General features: G+C 40.3%; 1 protein-coding gene across 3 annotated transcripts; it reads right to left on the bottom strand.

Moving 5' to 3' along the window:
* Positions 1–38: 38 nt before the first annotated feature.
* FKTN (fukutin) lies at positions 39–16,927 on the bottom strand. Of its 3 annotated transcripts, none has more exons than XM_056514861.1 (9): positions 13,987–16,927; positions 12,726–12,785; positions 10,649–10,852; positions 8,879–9,156; positions 8,015–8,147; positions 6,252–6,381; positions 5,018–5,151; positions 4,664–4,791; positions 39–1,724 (listed from the first exon to the last, which is right to left on the bottom strand). In XM_056514861.1, the coding sequence occupies exons 1-9, from the start codon at positions 14,353–14,355 to the stop codon at positions 1,511–1,513; spliced, it is 1,650 nt and encodes a 549-aa protein (XP_056370836.1). In that variant the 5' UTR covers positions 14,356–16,927; the 3' UTR covers positions 39–1,510. The 3 variants fall into 3 exon arrangements, with proteins under 3 accessions (XP_056370836.1, XP_056370837.1, XP_056370840.1); XM_056514862.1 differs by having other exon boundaries at positions 10,649–11,384; positions 13,923–14,009; XM_056514865.1 differs by having other exon boundaries at positions 10,649–10,770; positions 13,923–14,009.
* Between the last annotated feature and the right edge of the window lie 377 nt (positions 16,928–17,304).

The raw sequence follows: 17,304 nt of genomic DNA, 5'->3' as shown, positions 1-17,304 counted from the left end.
GTAACTGCAATGGACAAAACAAAGGATGAAACAGCATCTCAAGTTGCAAACTAGACCCTCCTTTTAATCAATGTTAAATACACACTTTATCTTCTGAAGAGAAAATATTTTAACTTTAAGAACACCTTACAGGTATAATCAACTATTCCAGACATCCTCCCTTTCAGGGACATGCATTTTTTTTCATTAGTTTTTTCATCTACAAAGTCAAAAATTTGACAGATTATAATTTTCTGAGAGCATATTTTCTTTCACTCTTAAACATTTACCACATCTGAGAAACTCACAGGCTTACTGCATGTTATTACAGCAAGAAGTTCAGGACAACAGAGTTATGAACATGAAAACCACAAGGACATTCATTTTTTTCCCCATTTTAAGGAAAAAGTACAAAAAAGTCTACCTGAGAAATTATCCCTTACGATGTCATGGTTATTTTAGCAAGTGATTGATGTTAGCAGGATTTTACATCTCTCTCTTCTTCACCAGGCAGAGCAAACAAAGTTAATATCCAATTGAAGACCCAGCCTGACAAGTTGTTGCTGGGAGCTGAACAACTTATTCCAGTGTTTCAGTGGCAGGAGAAACTGAAACTGAGAGGACTGACAGGATTGCTGCTGCAAATTTGATGAACAGTTGGTATTTGTACACATTTTTCCTTTCCTTTAGAGAGAAGCCTCTTTTCTATGAAACAGAAAACTATGAATAACCCCCATTTCTATCTACTTGCAGGAATGCAGGGATAGCTGTAATCTCCTATAACTGGTCAAACCTTTTACAGGGAGAACAAGGACTGGGGCATTAAAACCAGAATTTTCTTTCTTTTCATGGAGAAGCCATCCCACCAGCATGCACCTTCACAATCTTAAAGAAAAGACAAATTGAAAAATGTCCAATGTGAACAGCTTCTCCTTCCATTCACCTAGCTTCACCTATCCATTACCAGATACCTCCTAGATGTAAAGGTCACACAGGTACTGTACCACAGAAACATTCCACTCCCAACAGTGACCCATTGCTCATGGTAGGGATACACTAGCCTCAAATCAAGCATATTTGATGTACGAGTACACCTCTGGTGTTTTGAAGTTAAACAGTCACACGATCTCCTTTGAAAAAGGAGGAACTTCTCTGAGATTTTCCCATCCTAACCTTCTCTCAAGCTTGAGAACTGAACAGTCTGAAAGTTTTGATGATCCCAGGAATGTCAAAGCCACCTGGCCACTGTTTACATTTAAACAGTCAACTGCCCATAAGTCCACTGCAGTCCTCTCTACTCCCTTTGTGCAGCTTTTCTTTCAATTTCCCTTCCCTCTAGTTGCTTTTCATTTCCTTTAACCACTTGGAAAAAGCACAATGAAGGTGAAGAAAATACCTGTTAGCAATGTGAGGTAAATGTTTCCTCAGGAAACACACAGGGTATTACAAAGGGAATGGGTGCTGATGGCTTTGGGCACTGGGAGATCACAAATTGACAGTTCTGGGGATTGACTCTGCCAGCAGCCAGGGCTCAGTAGATTTGGATGACATTGTCCCACTCATCAATAGGCCAGACTCCATTGTCCTGCACGTTGAAGGGTGAGTTCTTCCAGTCCCACGTTTTCACAGGCACCTTCCACTCCGGGCCATAGTTGGCCTCCACATACTGCAGGGTTTCGCAGGGCACGTGGACCTTGAGTTCCACAAACTCAGTCCAGCACAGAGTAAACTTGGGAAAGAGATACCTGTGCCAGAACAAAAGGGTATGGTCACTGGTAAAAAGCTAGAATGTGCCTGGACAATGGTATTATCAACAGTAACTGGTGAACATTTTCTTCATGTGCTTAGGAAGGTGCATTCCTAATTCTTCTGTTGCTTGTACTCACATCATTCTGCCACCTATAGGTGAGTCCCTGTCTCTGCTTTGCCTGTTACAAATGGGATTTCATAGTTACCTCTTCTAGAAAGTAAGGGTGATACATGCTTACAGCACTAGAGGTAAATTTCACAGCTTAACCAGAACGACATCCTACAGAAGTGTCAGAGTCGAGGTGCTGAACAATACCAAAGTCTACCCGCTAAACCTGCAGAAGATCACTCCCACTTGCAAAGTCTGGAAGACTTACACACACAAACAAATTATTCTAAAATTCCTTTTCAAGGGTTAAAAAGAAACCATAAGCACTTCATCATTTTAAAAAAAGATTTCTACATTTGTATGATGAACTAGAACTTCCCCCTCCATCTTCTTGCAAGCTTGAGTTAATTTTATTTCTAAGCTCTCAGCAAACAATGGGAGAACACAATTTTGCTTCATGCATTAAGTGGAGGGAAAGAAAAAGATGATCAAGCATTTTTTGGAAATATATCCAGACTGCTGATTAAACTAAACTCTTACACAGTGTCCTCTCTCTTAAAAACCTACAGAACTGACTCACTTTAATGATTAAAGCAAACAGTGTGGATTTGATTTCCAGACTGTTTTTGTAGATACTAATTCTCTGTTGGAGAATGCAACTGTCCAGTATTAAATCTGCAAATAAACAAGAAGCCTCAATTGCTGCAACTCTAAGACAGTATCAGGAGGATGCATGTTTGTGTCAGGAATGCTAAAGAAGCATTTGTGCACATGGTAATGCAAATCGCATAGCCAGACGGTGAGGGTTAGAAACCAGCTCTCCAAGGAAACAGAGACTAAAAATTACTATGAGAAATATTTTAGGGACTTGATGAGAAATGCTTTAGCTCTCCACCCTCTAATTTAGATTTATAGAAAGTATGCCTGTGCAAATATTTAGCTTCCTGAAGAAAACACCTTCTACCTTTCAGTTTTAATCTTAGAATAGAGCTTCTACCCTTCTCTGTGATGACCCAGTAGCAATCAACATTTCTTCTGACACTATAATTCCTTTAAAATTGTTAGAGTGGATTTAGGATTCAGCAAGAGCAAACAACCACTTCTCTAGCTGACCTCCTTATTTTTGCCTTCCTCTAAAATTCTGACAGGGCTGGAGACTAACCAAAATTAAGGGTCATTCTGGTGTTGCACATATTCAGATTAAGCATGCCAAGTGCTCTCACACCTCACAGTAGCAAAAGTTGGATCTCTTTTGGGGGATATATTTGGAACAACACGTGTCTCGAATTACTTGGCTAAGGATTCTGAACAGCTACAGTTGTGATATGGCTCAGGGACTTTATGTGGTAAACAGGCAGTTTTCCTAGTCCTTTTCTGTGTGTATTAAACTAAGAAACACCAGCTCAGAATTAGAGGCTTGGCTTCCTTATGATGCTATGCCTAAGCAAAGTTATTACTGAACTAGAAAGCTATGTTTCAATAAGCTACTACCAAAAATAAGTACAGGCTACAGGAAAAGGAAAGAGTTTTCCTTTCCATTGTTTCAGAAGATGGAGTTCCAAAAGAGCAGTAATATCCAAGGATATAGAAGCTAGAGTACAGCACAGGGTCACATTTACCCCCTATTCTCATGCCTTGGACTAGTTATTATAAAAAAAACAGGGGAAACACATCTCTCAAATATCCAAGGTTTGATGGAATTTTGAAGGAGCAGTGTCAGCTTCACTGGCATGGAAATAGCTACTGCAATTTAGATGCAAAAGGTGCACAAAAAGAAGGAAAGGAATTTATTAGTCAGTTTGCTTTTCAGAATGCACCACACATGAAAACTGGAACTGCTACTGCATTCTTAAGAAAAAGAACAAAAAAAACAACTTTGCTACACAGCACATTTTCTGTGGGGATATTCCAAGAGCTCTTTCATTAGTCTATCTCTCTCTAAATGTGCCTTTTGAAGCTGGTTATCAAAATATCTTTGCCAGTCTCTGTTTATCACTTCAGAACAAAGGTAACGAAGACAATGATTTGGACATCATCTCCAACAGAATGACAGTGTTCACTAAATTTCCATTAGCTAAATACAAACAAATACATTTCAGGCAAAATATGAAAGATAACTGAATTCTATAGAAGTCTACAAGTCTGCAGCTATCTCCTTCTGAGTGAAGGTATGTGATTGAAAGAAATAAATCTAATTATCAAAACCTATATTCAGTTTGCTGGGTTGATTGGGAAGCTTGTTTGCTGATTTAATACTGAAAAGTGTGAAACAAAAAACATGGGATCCTATTCAAAATTCCATTTTCAGAACATGAACTGTAAGGCCTGCAGGAATTGTCTGTGTTGCTGTCACAACACTACAGTCAACCCAGTATTCCAAATTGCTACCTCCAAATCCCAAATTGTGGGCTTTTCTGTGCAAGGGGAGTAGAGGCTTTTCTGCCATATTTCCTCATCAAGACAGATGCCTAAGGATAATTTTCTACTACAAAATTTGATTGTGCAATAAACACTGTTTTAGAGACTTGTTCTCATCTTGGGTGTTTATGTAACTGAGAGCCTGTCACAGTCAGATAAGATCTGCTTGATATACAATATGCCAGGCCTGCTTTTGATTTCACAAGAGATCTGACATTTACTGTCTAGTAAGGCAAAGTTCAATCTCTGCTTCACTGGTCTCAGCGCAGACTCTCCACTGATTCTCCTCTGACATCCACATTTCTGCAAAGAGCACAGACTTTGCCAGGCAACAGCACACAAAATGACAACAGTAAACACTAGCTTGTTCAATTTCTTTCCTACTAGTGGTACAAATCCAGTTCTTACTTAAATTTCTTGCCCGATTTGGCCTGAGTTCCTCCATTCCATATGTGGTCATCCTCTTCATAGAAGAAAAAAATATCAAGTTTCACATCATCTTCTCCCTGGAAAGAGAGTTCCAAGCTGTCTTCCACCTGGAAAACAAAAATACGCACTGTATATACACATAAAAATACAAAGCAATTTATGTCAGCAGAAAACAAATTAATTTTCATCAGATATACAGAGTAACTTCTAACTGAAGAAAATACAGTAGCTCTGAATTATTTTTAAACTTGATTAAACACTTCTGGAACTGAAGTCAAAGTTACAAATCTACAGAAACACATACATGAAGTAAAATGTACATTTTCTATGTACCTTGCCAAATTTGTGCTTCAGTGGCAACCCTGCTTTCTGAAAGGCTGGAATGATATCTGCTTTGTAGTCCCTTATAAAGATTCCCAAATCCACATCTTTGCTGTGAGGAATGATGTTGCACTGCCTATACCAGCCTGGGGGGAAAAAAAACTCAGAAAAATCCCAAACTAGTTAATTCAAGAATGTGAATTCAACAGAACTAAAGCAACACAAAAACGAACTACCCTAAGATCACCAGGCAGAAGTTTTTGACTGAGACTATAAACAAGACTTCTGCCTTTTTTTAGCACGGGATGAACCACATCAAAGGAAAAAGTGTTAGTGCACTTATAGTCATCTTTCTCCCTTCAGAACGCCAAGAATGCAAGAGATAGCAAAGATAAAATATCTTCAGTTTCCTAACTTAAATGCATTTATATATAAAAAAAAATTAAAATCCTTTATGTGGGCCCAAATCTAATCAGCATTTAAAAACTACAGGGCCACAGTTTTGCTTCTGATTTTCAACTATGGTTCTATACTGCATCCAAGATGTTAATCATCTTTCAATCACCACTGCAAAGCAGAAAGACACAAAGTGAGACAACCTTTTGTCTCTCATTAAGGCATCTTTTAGTAACTGTTCATTCAGAAAATTATATTCCCCAAGATTAAATAAATACAAGGCAAATGTGCGCACACGCATACATTAAGTGTTTCAGCAATAAAGGAATCCTCACCAGTGACAAGACTTCTCCCATCAGCCGAACAGAAAACTTGCATTATCTACTGTAATGGACTGTCATTTTATTAAATGTTTGTTTTGAAAAAAAATAAATTAATGCAAACTGCATTTTAGAAGTCAGTGAGAAGCATCTAATTGCATGTGAAGAAAAACAGAGTTAGAGTGTACTTGGACAGCAGAAATATGCGCTCATCACTTCATTTTCCAACTGGCATTTCAGTGAACTCCAAGTGACACAAATTAGGGAACTGTTGATTACTTCCTAGCAGGGTTGAACACAACACAGATGATTGCTAACAACACTAAATGCTTCACTGGAAATTTGCCCAGCATCTCTGCAACTCATGTTTCTGAAGAAAAAGCATTTTTTCAGGAGCAAAAAGGCTAATTGCAATACAGTTATTACCTTCCAACCCAGTATGTTTGCCTCTGTAACATCACAAGCAATGGAGGATGAAGTGTTCAAAATTTCAGATGAGTTTAAAAATGCAACACAACACAAATTTTTACCGAGACATGTTCCACTGCTCAGCCAGAACTTCACTCCCAAGTTATTCAGTGTCAGGGCAGCCAGATGAAGCAAGGATTTTGCCTTTTTTCTGAATTCCACTGCATCAAGGGAAGCATCATCAGAATACAGCTGGAAGGCAAGAGTAAGCAAGTTACTGTCAGAGTTACTCAGAGAGTAAATTTGTCCCTTCATTTTTCAGTGTCCTAGGGAAAAATGACCTCTAAAAGTTTATTTAACTAATACTTGGGCTAATATCTGTTTTTACATACACAGTCCATTTTCAGAATGTGCACTGGAATGACAAGTTGAAATTAAAACTCTGAATCTTCAATCTCCCTTTTTTTCCAAACCATCAGAATGAAAATTTACAGTAGACTAGAATAAGAAAATATATATTGGGCACTGACTCTCAGCACTTGGCAGCAATATGGGCAAGCCCTTGTTCTGCACTTGCTAAAGTCCATTCCCAGAATCCAAAGGGAACACAGTGACAGAATCAGTCCCTGCCAGCACATCAAGGCTTTTCCAACCCCCAGAACTCCATGATTAATTTATTTGGCGCCACCAAGTGTCAGAATTGGGTGTTGAGTTTTGAGGAGAACTGCCAAGGAGAAACAGTGTGAAAATGAAAATATTCCAGGTATAGCTGCGGCAAGGTCTGCTGCCCATGCTAAGCCAAAATCAACACGGGAGGCTGGGCAGACATTACCAAATATAACAAACGAACAAACATTCAGCTTTGTAATAGATTTCTATAAGAGGTCTTGAGCAACAAGCGGCCAAAATAAACTTTTCAAAAGCCAGCTGCTTATCTCAGTGTTAAAGCTCCAGCAAAGTTCAGTAAGCATTTAGGGGCACATTTTCTTTGCCTGTGGTGATTTCTGCCTGGAGGCTGAAGTGGACTATATTCTTCTGTCTACCACACGTGAAGGGACAACTCATGGATGTCCTTGTGACCCTCCTGCTACCCAAATAAGGATCTATAGCCTGCAAGAGTGAACAGGAGTAGTCCTCCCTTTCTCCAACATCTGAATGACTGCAGACTAGCCTCCAGTGCTCTTTTTCCTCCTCCCATGAACTCAGAGATGGCTCAGCTTCTGTGGTCTGACTCTGACTCTACAGTCTTAACTGTGAACTCTACATCACTTTATAACTCATGTCCTTCCCAAGTTAGGACAAAATGCCCCCCCACACTGCAGCAAGGACTTTTCTATCTGCTAATCAAGTAGCAAAATCCTAAAAATAATGCTCTGAATAGAGGTGAAAACATTAGCTTACATAGTCAGAAAAGCAATTCAGTCAGTCACTTTGGAATGTGACCATTTCAAACAAGCCAAATGAGTAACAAGAAACTGCAGGACATGGTTCAAAAAACATAAAATTAAGCATTTCTCAAAACTTTGAGGACTGCCATAAGGACAGTGTTCAGCCATAAGGATACATAAAAGCTTAGTTTTATTTATTTTTATGAAATCCATATAATAGTAAGGATGTGTAAGAACTATGGATAAGTTGGTTCCCTCTTGGAAAAAAATGTGCTCACAAGTAAAAAAACAAAAAGGCCCTGATCCTCAGGTAAAGTTTTGATTTCATTACCATTTAGTAAGCTCTGTGGAATGAGAATCAAGGGTTGTATTTAGCTTTGTGCATGTGAACTGTCCCATTTAGACAAAAAAAAAAAAAAACTGGACTGTTCTTAGGTTTGGATCAACCATTAAAAACACACATTTCATCACAGAGACACCACCTGGTTACCACTAACCTGAAAGAAAGCCCGAGCTTCTCTGTACCTACATTCAAGAAATCTAGAGTGGGACACCTCCTCTAGAAAACTGGACGGATTTTTAGGAATTTGAACTTTTAAGTCATCAATGGAAACAAGCAGAAGTTCTGGCCTGCATGGAAAGGAAGATAATACATTACCCTATTTAATTCCTTTACAAACCACTGGCATTTTTTCCTTTAACTCAGGTCTTAATGCACACTACTGATCCCTCTGTCCAAATACTGCCAAAACAAATTACAAATGAAAAAAGCAACAACAGCTTGACCAAATTTCCCATACATTTCAAAATTTTGTTTAAAAAAAATTCCTCCACCTCCAAACCCCAAGTTAGTTTGTCAGATCACTGATTCCTTTACTGACTTATGACTTGAATTTGTTCAGAGATGTGGTTAAGTGCATTTTAAAATTCAGGCTGTTTGGTTGTTTAAGTATGGGATGCATTCAAGAATCAAATTTTACTCTATACTTTCAGGCTATTTGCTTTTAAAAGTTAAAAACTATTCCTCCTTTATAATGATTGAAGTGGGGTTATTTAACATCTTACACAGTTTACATCAAACATTTAGGCACATAACTTACCCAGATTCCATGTTTTAAAAGGACAAAAGAATGGGGTCAAATTAAAGGAAGAAGTTAAAGATTTAAATGTGTGAAATGTCTCAATGTTTTCCTCATTTTCTCAGAAACTATATTCTCAAATCCCACACTTTGGGGTCTGAATCATACCTGAGCTGAATTTTAGAATTTTCCTGGCTACAGGAAAGAGAGCAGTTTAATACACAGAGGAAGTAATTTTGGGAGTGCCATAATGTCTTTCTCCTTCCCCTGTTGTGAACTCACTTTTCATATGCCCCAGGGTAGCGACCAAAGTGGAGTTTCCGAAAAGGCACAAACTTCCTGTCCATGTGTTGCTTGAGCCTCAGGGGCCCGTGCCAGAGGAAATTGCCACTCCTCTCATAGAAGACCACCAGGTGAATGGCATGGGATGCCAGTTTGAATATGTAGTGCAAGGGAATTTCCATTCCAGATAGGTCATCCATCCCATCCAAGCGGGGGTCCTTGTTTATAATCTTAAGCCACTGGAACCCTATCTTCTCAGCAGTTCTAAAAAGACCCACCTGAAAATGAAGAAGATGGAGGCCAGAGCAGGCTAAAGATTAGAGAAATCAAAACTGAAAGCTAAATGCTTATTATTAACTCACACCATTCCCCATTTTCATTTTTTAATCAGGCTTAAGCACAAATGAATCAAAAATCTCTGAGCTTGAAGACCAGCAGCCACCAGCAATTCCAACTACCTTCTTTCCTTGTCTTAAATTTTGTCTTTCAAACTACAAAATAAAACAAAAAATAAATATTACAAGCCATGCTTGGACCAGGTTTGTTCCTTGCCATAGCACCCCACCCTGCACTCTCAAACTGGTCTCTAAAAGAGTTCCTCTGCCAAATTTGGTGTTCCTAAGTACTTGGATAACAACATTACTAACACAAAAATTATGAGTCCAAAACCTTCTTTTGTGGGGCAAATAAAAATCTCACCAGACACTGAGCACTGCACTCAGGTAACAGGCTTTCATATTTCCACAAATAAAGGAAATTAAATTCTGGCTGATTTAAAAAAAAAAAAACAAAAAACAACAAAATAAAGCACCAAACCATTCAGCATCTGAAGAGCCTTTCCATTTCCCCCCTTGAAATGTTTTGTATAAGCTTATCAACTTCTCCTCTGAATGACACGGAAATTATCACTGAGACCCAAAGCAATGGGGAAATGGATTTATCTCAATGTGCTGCCACACAACTTTACTCTTAGTTTCTTGAATTCCTTCACACCTATGGGTAAAACAACCGCCTGATCAGGCCCAGAGTGACTCCCGTCTTCACTCAAGTCCTTCAGTGAAATAGTCACTGGCCATTTCAGTGTCTCCTGCTTTTTCTAATTAAAATAAAAGGAAAAAAAGGAAAAATATGTTTGCCACTGTTATCTGTAGGCTGTAGAAATTAATCTAATAAATATTTCCAGATTGCACTTAATTGATGAAATAATCTTGGATTTAATTTTGTCTTTCATCACATGCTACACCTCTATTTTTAACAAAGCCATTAAAAAATGTCCCAACACCACAGAGAAGCAGATACCAACACATTAAATTAAATGTATTCAGTACAAATATGTGCTAAAAGAGATGTAAACCAGCCCACTATGATAATTTTTCCAAACCTGCCACATCAATACCTACATTTCCTTCTTATTAAGTCCCTAAACTCCAGATTCATAACAGCTGCACCTACATTACAGGCATTAAGGTTTTTCTCCTTCCTTTCTAACAGACCTTTCTTTCCTTCCTTTTGGCATAGACTCTGACTACCAGTGTTTTGGTTTTTTTTTCTAATATTGCAGACAGCTTCTAAAAAGTTTGACCTATAAATTACCTCTAATGTATCCAGGCTAGTAAATGGGCAAATGTTTTACTTTAAAATGAAATTTCCTCTGCCTACAATATTACCACTACATGAATTCAGATACAAACATGAAAACATTAAGTGACAATATCAAAGAATAACTGAATGCATTAAATACAGAAATGTGAACTGAAAATGTGCACTTACTTCATGTTTCCATGTTTTGTCCAGTAGTGCAAAGGTAGTGAAATCTCTTGGAGCACAGAAGTATTTGCACTCTGGGCTGGGGCCATCAGGAGAGCTTCTGATCTGTTCGATGTCTTTATCAACTAGTCCCAGAATCAAAGGATCAATCAAATACACTGGAATATTGTGACTGGATATTAATCCTAGGAATTTCCTAACCACGTGCTGTTTGACAGTGGACAGAAACACCATTTTAGCATTAAAAATCTTTGACAGAAAGAAACCCCAGCCTGCTGAAAGAAGGAAATCATCCCCCAATACATCCTCTGAGTTACACTTCACTTCCACAAACAGTTGTGAGACTGAGCGGGAAGGTAGGATGCAAGTGCCACACTTGCAGAATTTGGATTCTGGTCTACCGAGGGCACTCAACATTGCACAAAGAGTAAAAAACAGCAGCAAGAAGGTTCTGTGCCTGATGGAAAGGGTTATGAACCTGATTCAGTGGAGCACATTAATCAAGCACATTTTAACATCCATGGCACAGAGAAAACATTGCCAGCAGCCACAACTATCCTGCTACTTAAATGTATTCAACTGTAACATTTTCATTTAACGATTTTTAAGCTCTGGCTTCAGAAAGATGTGAAAACATGAGGACAGGATGTGAGTCAACAACAGAGTTTGGGCAGCAGCATTACCTGTGTGGTACAGGGAGAAGCAAGGCCACCCTCACAATGATTTCAGCTACATGGAGCTGCAAGATAAGTGATGTGCTCGTATTACTTCTGTGATTAAAACTGGCACACCAGAATGATGAACAGGAAAAAGATCTGTGCAAAAGTATCCACCTTCTTAACCCATCACTACTCCAGAAAAACAGATGCTTTCAGCTGAAACTTAAGTAAGTTTAAAAAAACATAAATAAGGGTAGAAAGACATTGCCTTGATTATCAAGAAACATCAAATTTAGTATTTTGAACACACCACTGCAATGACTTTGAGGAAAGCCTGGAGAGCAGTAGGTCCCTGTCAGGGTCATGCAGCATCCTTTATCACTAAAGATCTCAGAAGAGCAAGCTGAACCTTCAGAAGAGCTCTGCCCACAGACTGGAAGCCCCCTGTGACCATGACACCTCACTTCTGCTTAGGCAGCTCCAAGAGGTGTCACCTCCAAGAACAGCAAAGCATTCCTGGCACAAGCAAGCAGTCTACAGAACAGTTGGTTTGGATTTTTTCCAGGGACAGCTCTTAGCCACAGCACCTTCCCTCTTGCTCAGCAGAAACCAGGCCTTTAAATGGCCATTCTGCTAATTAGCAACATTATCATGTTGCATACAAACCGAAAGGCAGCCAGCCCCCAGCACATCTTTCTCCTTAACCATCTGTGCTGTTTTTCCACTGGGAGATCAGTTAACAAAAAGTCTTCTGTAAAACTGTTTCCAAACAAATCCTAACTACAAATATGATAGGAGACCTTATGATTCCACAGGGTGGGTGTTTTTGTTGCATTCAATCTTGCAAGCCTGAAGCAAGACACAACAAATATCCCATTTCAAGCACCTAACAGCACTCCCTGCCCTGGTCATGATGGTTGGAATGCAGCAGCTGGCGAATGATGAAAAATGACATTTTCCTGCTTGGGAAGAGCTTTACAACCTAGCACAAGCAGAAAACAGAACAGTGACCAGCAGGTTAAACACCTGGAGTGGGCAATGGAGGATTGTGTGACTCAGGACCTTCTCAGACCAACAAAGAAGCTGCATGGCAAACCAGCCAATCTGTTCAACACCCAGCCTGAAAGGACACAAAACCCCGGATCAACACTTCAGTCTCAGAAAGAACAAGTGTTGCTTCCCAAAACATTAATAACATATCTAAGTGCTGCATTGGCAAGGGCTGTGAAGCTGTAACTGTTTTACTTCACACCAATGTTTTGATACTCTTTTTACTGACCAGAGTTACAAAGTGCATCTCTTCATCCTTCAAAGCAGAAAGCACCCAGCAAAGATGATAAGAACTGGACCCTGAATTTGCAGTTCAAAGTGAGTTCTGAGACTTGTGGACGAGCTGTATGAACCAGTGACACTGTACATACCCATCTAGTGCTGTCTTGGCCTGACTGGCTTCCTCTGACTTTGGAAAAAGCTGCTCCATTCTGTCAAAAAATCAAACCAAAACAAAAACCAAAAATAATTGGAAGGGGAGGGAGAAAGAAGAGAAAAAACTGCAAAGTTTCAGTTGAATCCTTGTCTTCTTAACATGACATTCAAGGGCATTTATCCACTTTATGGTTATGGCTGGAGTTATGCCTCTGGTCACTCAGGTACAGCACTGATAGTGAAATCACAAACAACTGCTGTGGCTTAAGTATATTTAGAAGGACAACCCAAGCCTCAGGGGCCTCCAGACATGAAAGGATTGAGTGGTGAGGCCTTAGGTTTCCAAGCCAATGTGCCAGCAAATGTAAAACAGGAGGATGACAAACTGTATCAGGCAAATACCACAGGGGCAAAGACAGCAGGACTATCCCTCAGTCTTTCCAGGAGAAATCCTAGACCATTCCTAGACCATTTTAAAGACAGCATATTCACATGAGAGAGTCAAGTCAGCTCGTGGCTCAGCTTTTGGCCTTTCAAAAGTACAAATAATTTCTCAGTCGTTGTTTAAAAAATCTGAAACAACGAGAGTTGAAGGCTGCAGCACCAACTGCCACTGACAATGCCCCCAATTAACAAGAAAAGCGAAAAACAAGTCAGGGCACTTCGAAACATACACGGTTCTTCTGTAAAAACAAATGGAGTTTCTTTGTTGAATCGGAATTGCAACAGTAAACTATGAAGCCACCAGAGGATTTAATTGACAGTAACATTCACTTCTTTTGCTGTTGCAGAAAATCACCTGCCTGGACATTCCCGGTATAAAAGCAGGATTTAAACTGTGATATCCAGAGCCACAAAGCAGTAAGACGACTGCAGAAAAAGTTGGGATTTCTCTCCGCCACACCAGTGTTGGAAAACCTGCACCCAGCAGATACTGCCTCCCTTCAGCAGAGCCCTCAGACAGCGCTCGGTGACGACTTCGGTGGCAATAAAAAGTCACCGAGCAAGGCAAGGGCAAGAGGCAAGGGTTTAGAGCCGTGGCTGCTCGAAGCTGGCGGCGGCATCATTCCCTTCGGGAGAAATCGGATGGCCTTGGCTGACACAATGACTTGGATGCCACGCTGGGAATTCAAACCCAACTGTACCCCTGCAACCGGACACCGGCCTGGGCTCCCCGCCCGCCCCACGCCCACCTTGCCGGCCTCCGAGCCGCCCGAGGATTCATGCCAGACGCGGGGGCAGCGCGCTGTCTCTCACCTTCTGCGACAGGTAGAACTTGTAATAGCACAGCTGGAAGAGCAGGAAAACCAGGCTGGTCAGCGACAGGAGCGCCAGGACCACGTTCCTGTTGATTTTCTGCATCAGCCCCGGGGCGCTCCGGAAGCCGCTGCCCGGCCGCCCGCACCGTGATGCGGCTTCAGGCCGGAAAGCGCCGCCGCGAAGCGCCGCCCGCCGTCGTAAAGTGCGCTCCCTGCCGCCCCCACGCTGTCCTAAACCTCCCTCACGGAGGTCTCTCACCCACCCGGAACAGTCCAGACCTCCCCAAATCCCCCAAACCGAGGCGGCGGTAAAATGACACAGCGAGAGGAACGCAGCGTTGCAGATTTCTGTATTAGTACAAAACATCGCGTCACAAGCAGAACAGCACACCCTCCTCCCAACCTCCACCAATCCCCATCCCCGCCATGCTGGGGGCTCCGGCCAGGGACCTCGTGGTGCGGCTTAGGGACGCTCGGGGACTACCGGGATCAGCTCCGAAGGGAGCTCAGGGCCGGGCTGGGCATCCCACAGGACACCCAAAAACAGCGACGCTGGGGCACGACATCAACACTAGTCACGGTCAGCGCTCATCCAACACCCCCGCTCTGAAAAACACAGATAACCCCAACACGCTCCCAGGTCGTTTCTCCGGTCCCCATCTGAAACGTGGGGGGTGAGGAAACAGGATTTTTACACTAGCCTCTGCGTTTCCTGCACTTCTAAAAAATGAACCTGCTACCTCTGCCCTGCCTGTTTGGTATTTGGAGAAGCATTTATATCCCCTGGATGGTTATTTTGTTTGTTGTTTTTTGGGGTTTTTTTTATTATCCTCTCGGACACTGATAGGCCTAGCTGCAGTTAACACAGTTCTCTTTAGTTTTCCACAGAACAATGACAGCTACACTCATTTGATTTATTAATACCTCAAGGAGAACCTTTAGCTCCTCAAAAGTTGGGCTTTTGGAGTTAACATTAATTTCACAATACCAGCAGTCAGTACTTAAAAAGAAAAGAAAAAAAAAATTAAGCATCTCCTTTTGATCATAGAGCAGAAAATCCCTGTTTAGCCACAATGCAGTATCAGATTCAGAATGACTAACAATAAATAAGCCTCCTGGATTGAATAACAGACCTTCAAAAAATCTAATCCATTGCCAAAGAGCCACCCCTCTCCAAATCCCTGTAAGTGGATTCACAAAGGGAACAGTTACTCCATGGGCTCCAGGCATCCTTGTACAGCTGCAGGCACAAACTCTGCACCAACTGCAACAAAAGTCATCGCTGGGAGCAGTGTGGTGTCTCTCATCTTCCTATGATAATAGGCGCTGGAGAGACACTAGTTCAGAAAAAAACCAGTCTAAAAAAAACAAATCTAAAGTGCTTAAGGCAATTCTTCATATCCCCATTTACTAAAAACAATTGGACTAGATGTTAGCAGCAAAAATTTGACAGCTGTGCAACCTATTATATAACAAATCCATCCTTTTAAGGGTAAAAAGTCACATGTTAAGGTACACCTAGGACATCAGTTAAACCAAAATTTGCAAGTCACAAGTCACAGTATGAAACACTCTCAAGCTTTCCTCTAACTAACTGTTAAAAGAAAAATTACATTTTTACACCAGTGCACCTCAAATACACCTTGCAGGTTACACTACAACTGGCTAAAAGGGGGGAAAAACCAAACAAAAATCCATAATTTAAATGCTTTTGTAGAGGGCTGGAAAATACTCATGGTTCTCTCTATACATTAGGTAGTTGTAAAAAAGATGTCCCTTTTCTTTCCACAAAGGGAAATTTGAAGGGGAACTGCAGCTGAACACCCAAGATCAAGACAAGTGGATGGGTGGTGACAAGAAGGTGCCAGTCTGTCCTGGAGTCTGTGCACCAAAGCCCTGGACTAAAACTGGCTGCAAAACTGAGTTTGTAGCAATTTATCCCCAAGAACTCCTAATCAGGTGTCCATTGAAGTAAAATGGAAAGAGAAAAGATTATACACAAAGTATTTGCATAATAGTAACACCTGCAGATAATGTGTGAAATAGATTCAGACACTGTTGACCAAGAAGCATTTCACTTCTGAATATCTTTGTCCCAAAGCCCAAGCAACAGAACAGACAGAAGAAGGTACATTTAAATCGGGAACTGTTTTGTACTTTCCTCTGCAAAAAGAGATTACAAGTTCACAATGCAAATAACTCGAGATGCTCGAGTTCCAGATACAAAATAAATATTTAGGGCTCAACCAACGTGTCAACTTCATGATTCCTCAAGAAAAATAACACTTTCCAGAACAGGTAATTACATTTCCTTGTTAATTTTAACTTTTCACTGAACATCAAAGCCAGTTTATTAGAATGTGCCTCAAGGAATTTCTCCTTCTCTTGAGAAATTGTGATGGACAGAAAGGAGCCATTGGTAATACTGAGGTTTAACATGATTAGATGTTCATGGTTTTATGGGCTAAAAGATACACAAAAGGAAAAAAATTATACTGGCCCAGCAGCAAATGATCATTATGGACCACAAATTTATAACAGTTTTCAGGTGATACCAGAAAATCTTCAGTTAGGAAAAACCTGATTCAAAAGTGTACCTGAAAACTATTTATAGGCTCCTCGGCTTGATTAGAGGGAAGAAAGCAGATTTAAAAAGCCTATAATAACCTAGCAATTCCCACTGACAAGTTGGGATTTTCCACGAAGAATATAACATGATTTTTTTCTTTTTTTAGCTCTCCTATTACTATGAAGCATTTGACTACTGTTTTACCAGGCTTGCAAATAGGAGTCAAGGTAATGGAACATTTAGACATAATTTTCTAATATAACTAGAATGCAATTAATCTAAAGGTGACAAATGGGAGCCAATATCAATATACACGGTTTCAAAATGAAGTTACCCATGGAAAACAGGAAGATTTTATACCACTGGGGGAAATAATCACAGCCTGCTCTCACTATTTCTTCATACCAGGTCTACACATTCTTATGATACCCTTCTGAAACCATGCTGCTGTGGTACTTTGCCAGGCTAGGCCAGCAAATCAGTCTGTTTTCAAAATGCACCTCAGAAATCACAACTTCTAATGGGAAGCCTAGTAATAATTAAATACATAGTTAAGTAATTTGCATTAGGAGAGCTAAAACTGTATTTGCTATATTCTTCATAGAAGAATAGTATTTGTAACAAAACTAATATTCAACTCTTCAAAATGCTTGAATACAGTATTAGAAAAGTACACAGTTATAGCTCTTGATTTTTTTTTTTTTTTTTAAATAGGCAACAGTTCAGCTTTCTGACATTTTTCTGTAT

Source organism: Oenanthe melanoleuca, chromosome Z (assembly GCF_029582105.1).
Source record: "Oenanthe melanoleuca isolate GR-GAL-2019-014 chromosome Z, OMel1.0, whole genome shotgun sequence".
NCBI lineage: Eukaryota > Metazoa > Chordata > Aves > Passeriformes > Muscicapidae > Oenanthe > Oenanthe melanoleuca.
This window is presented reverse-complemented; position numbering and strand designations above follow the sequence as displayed.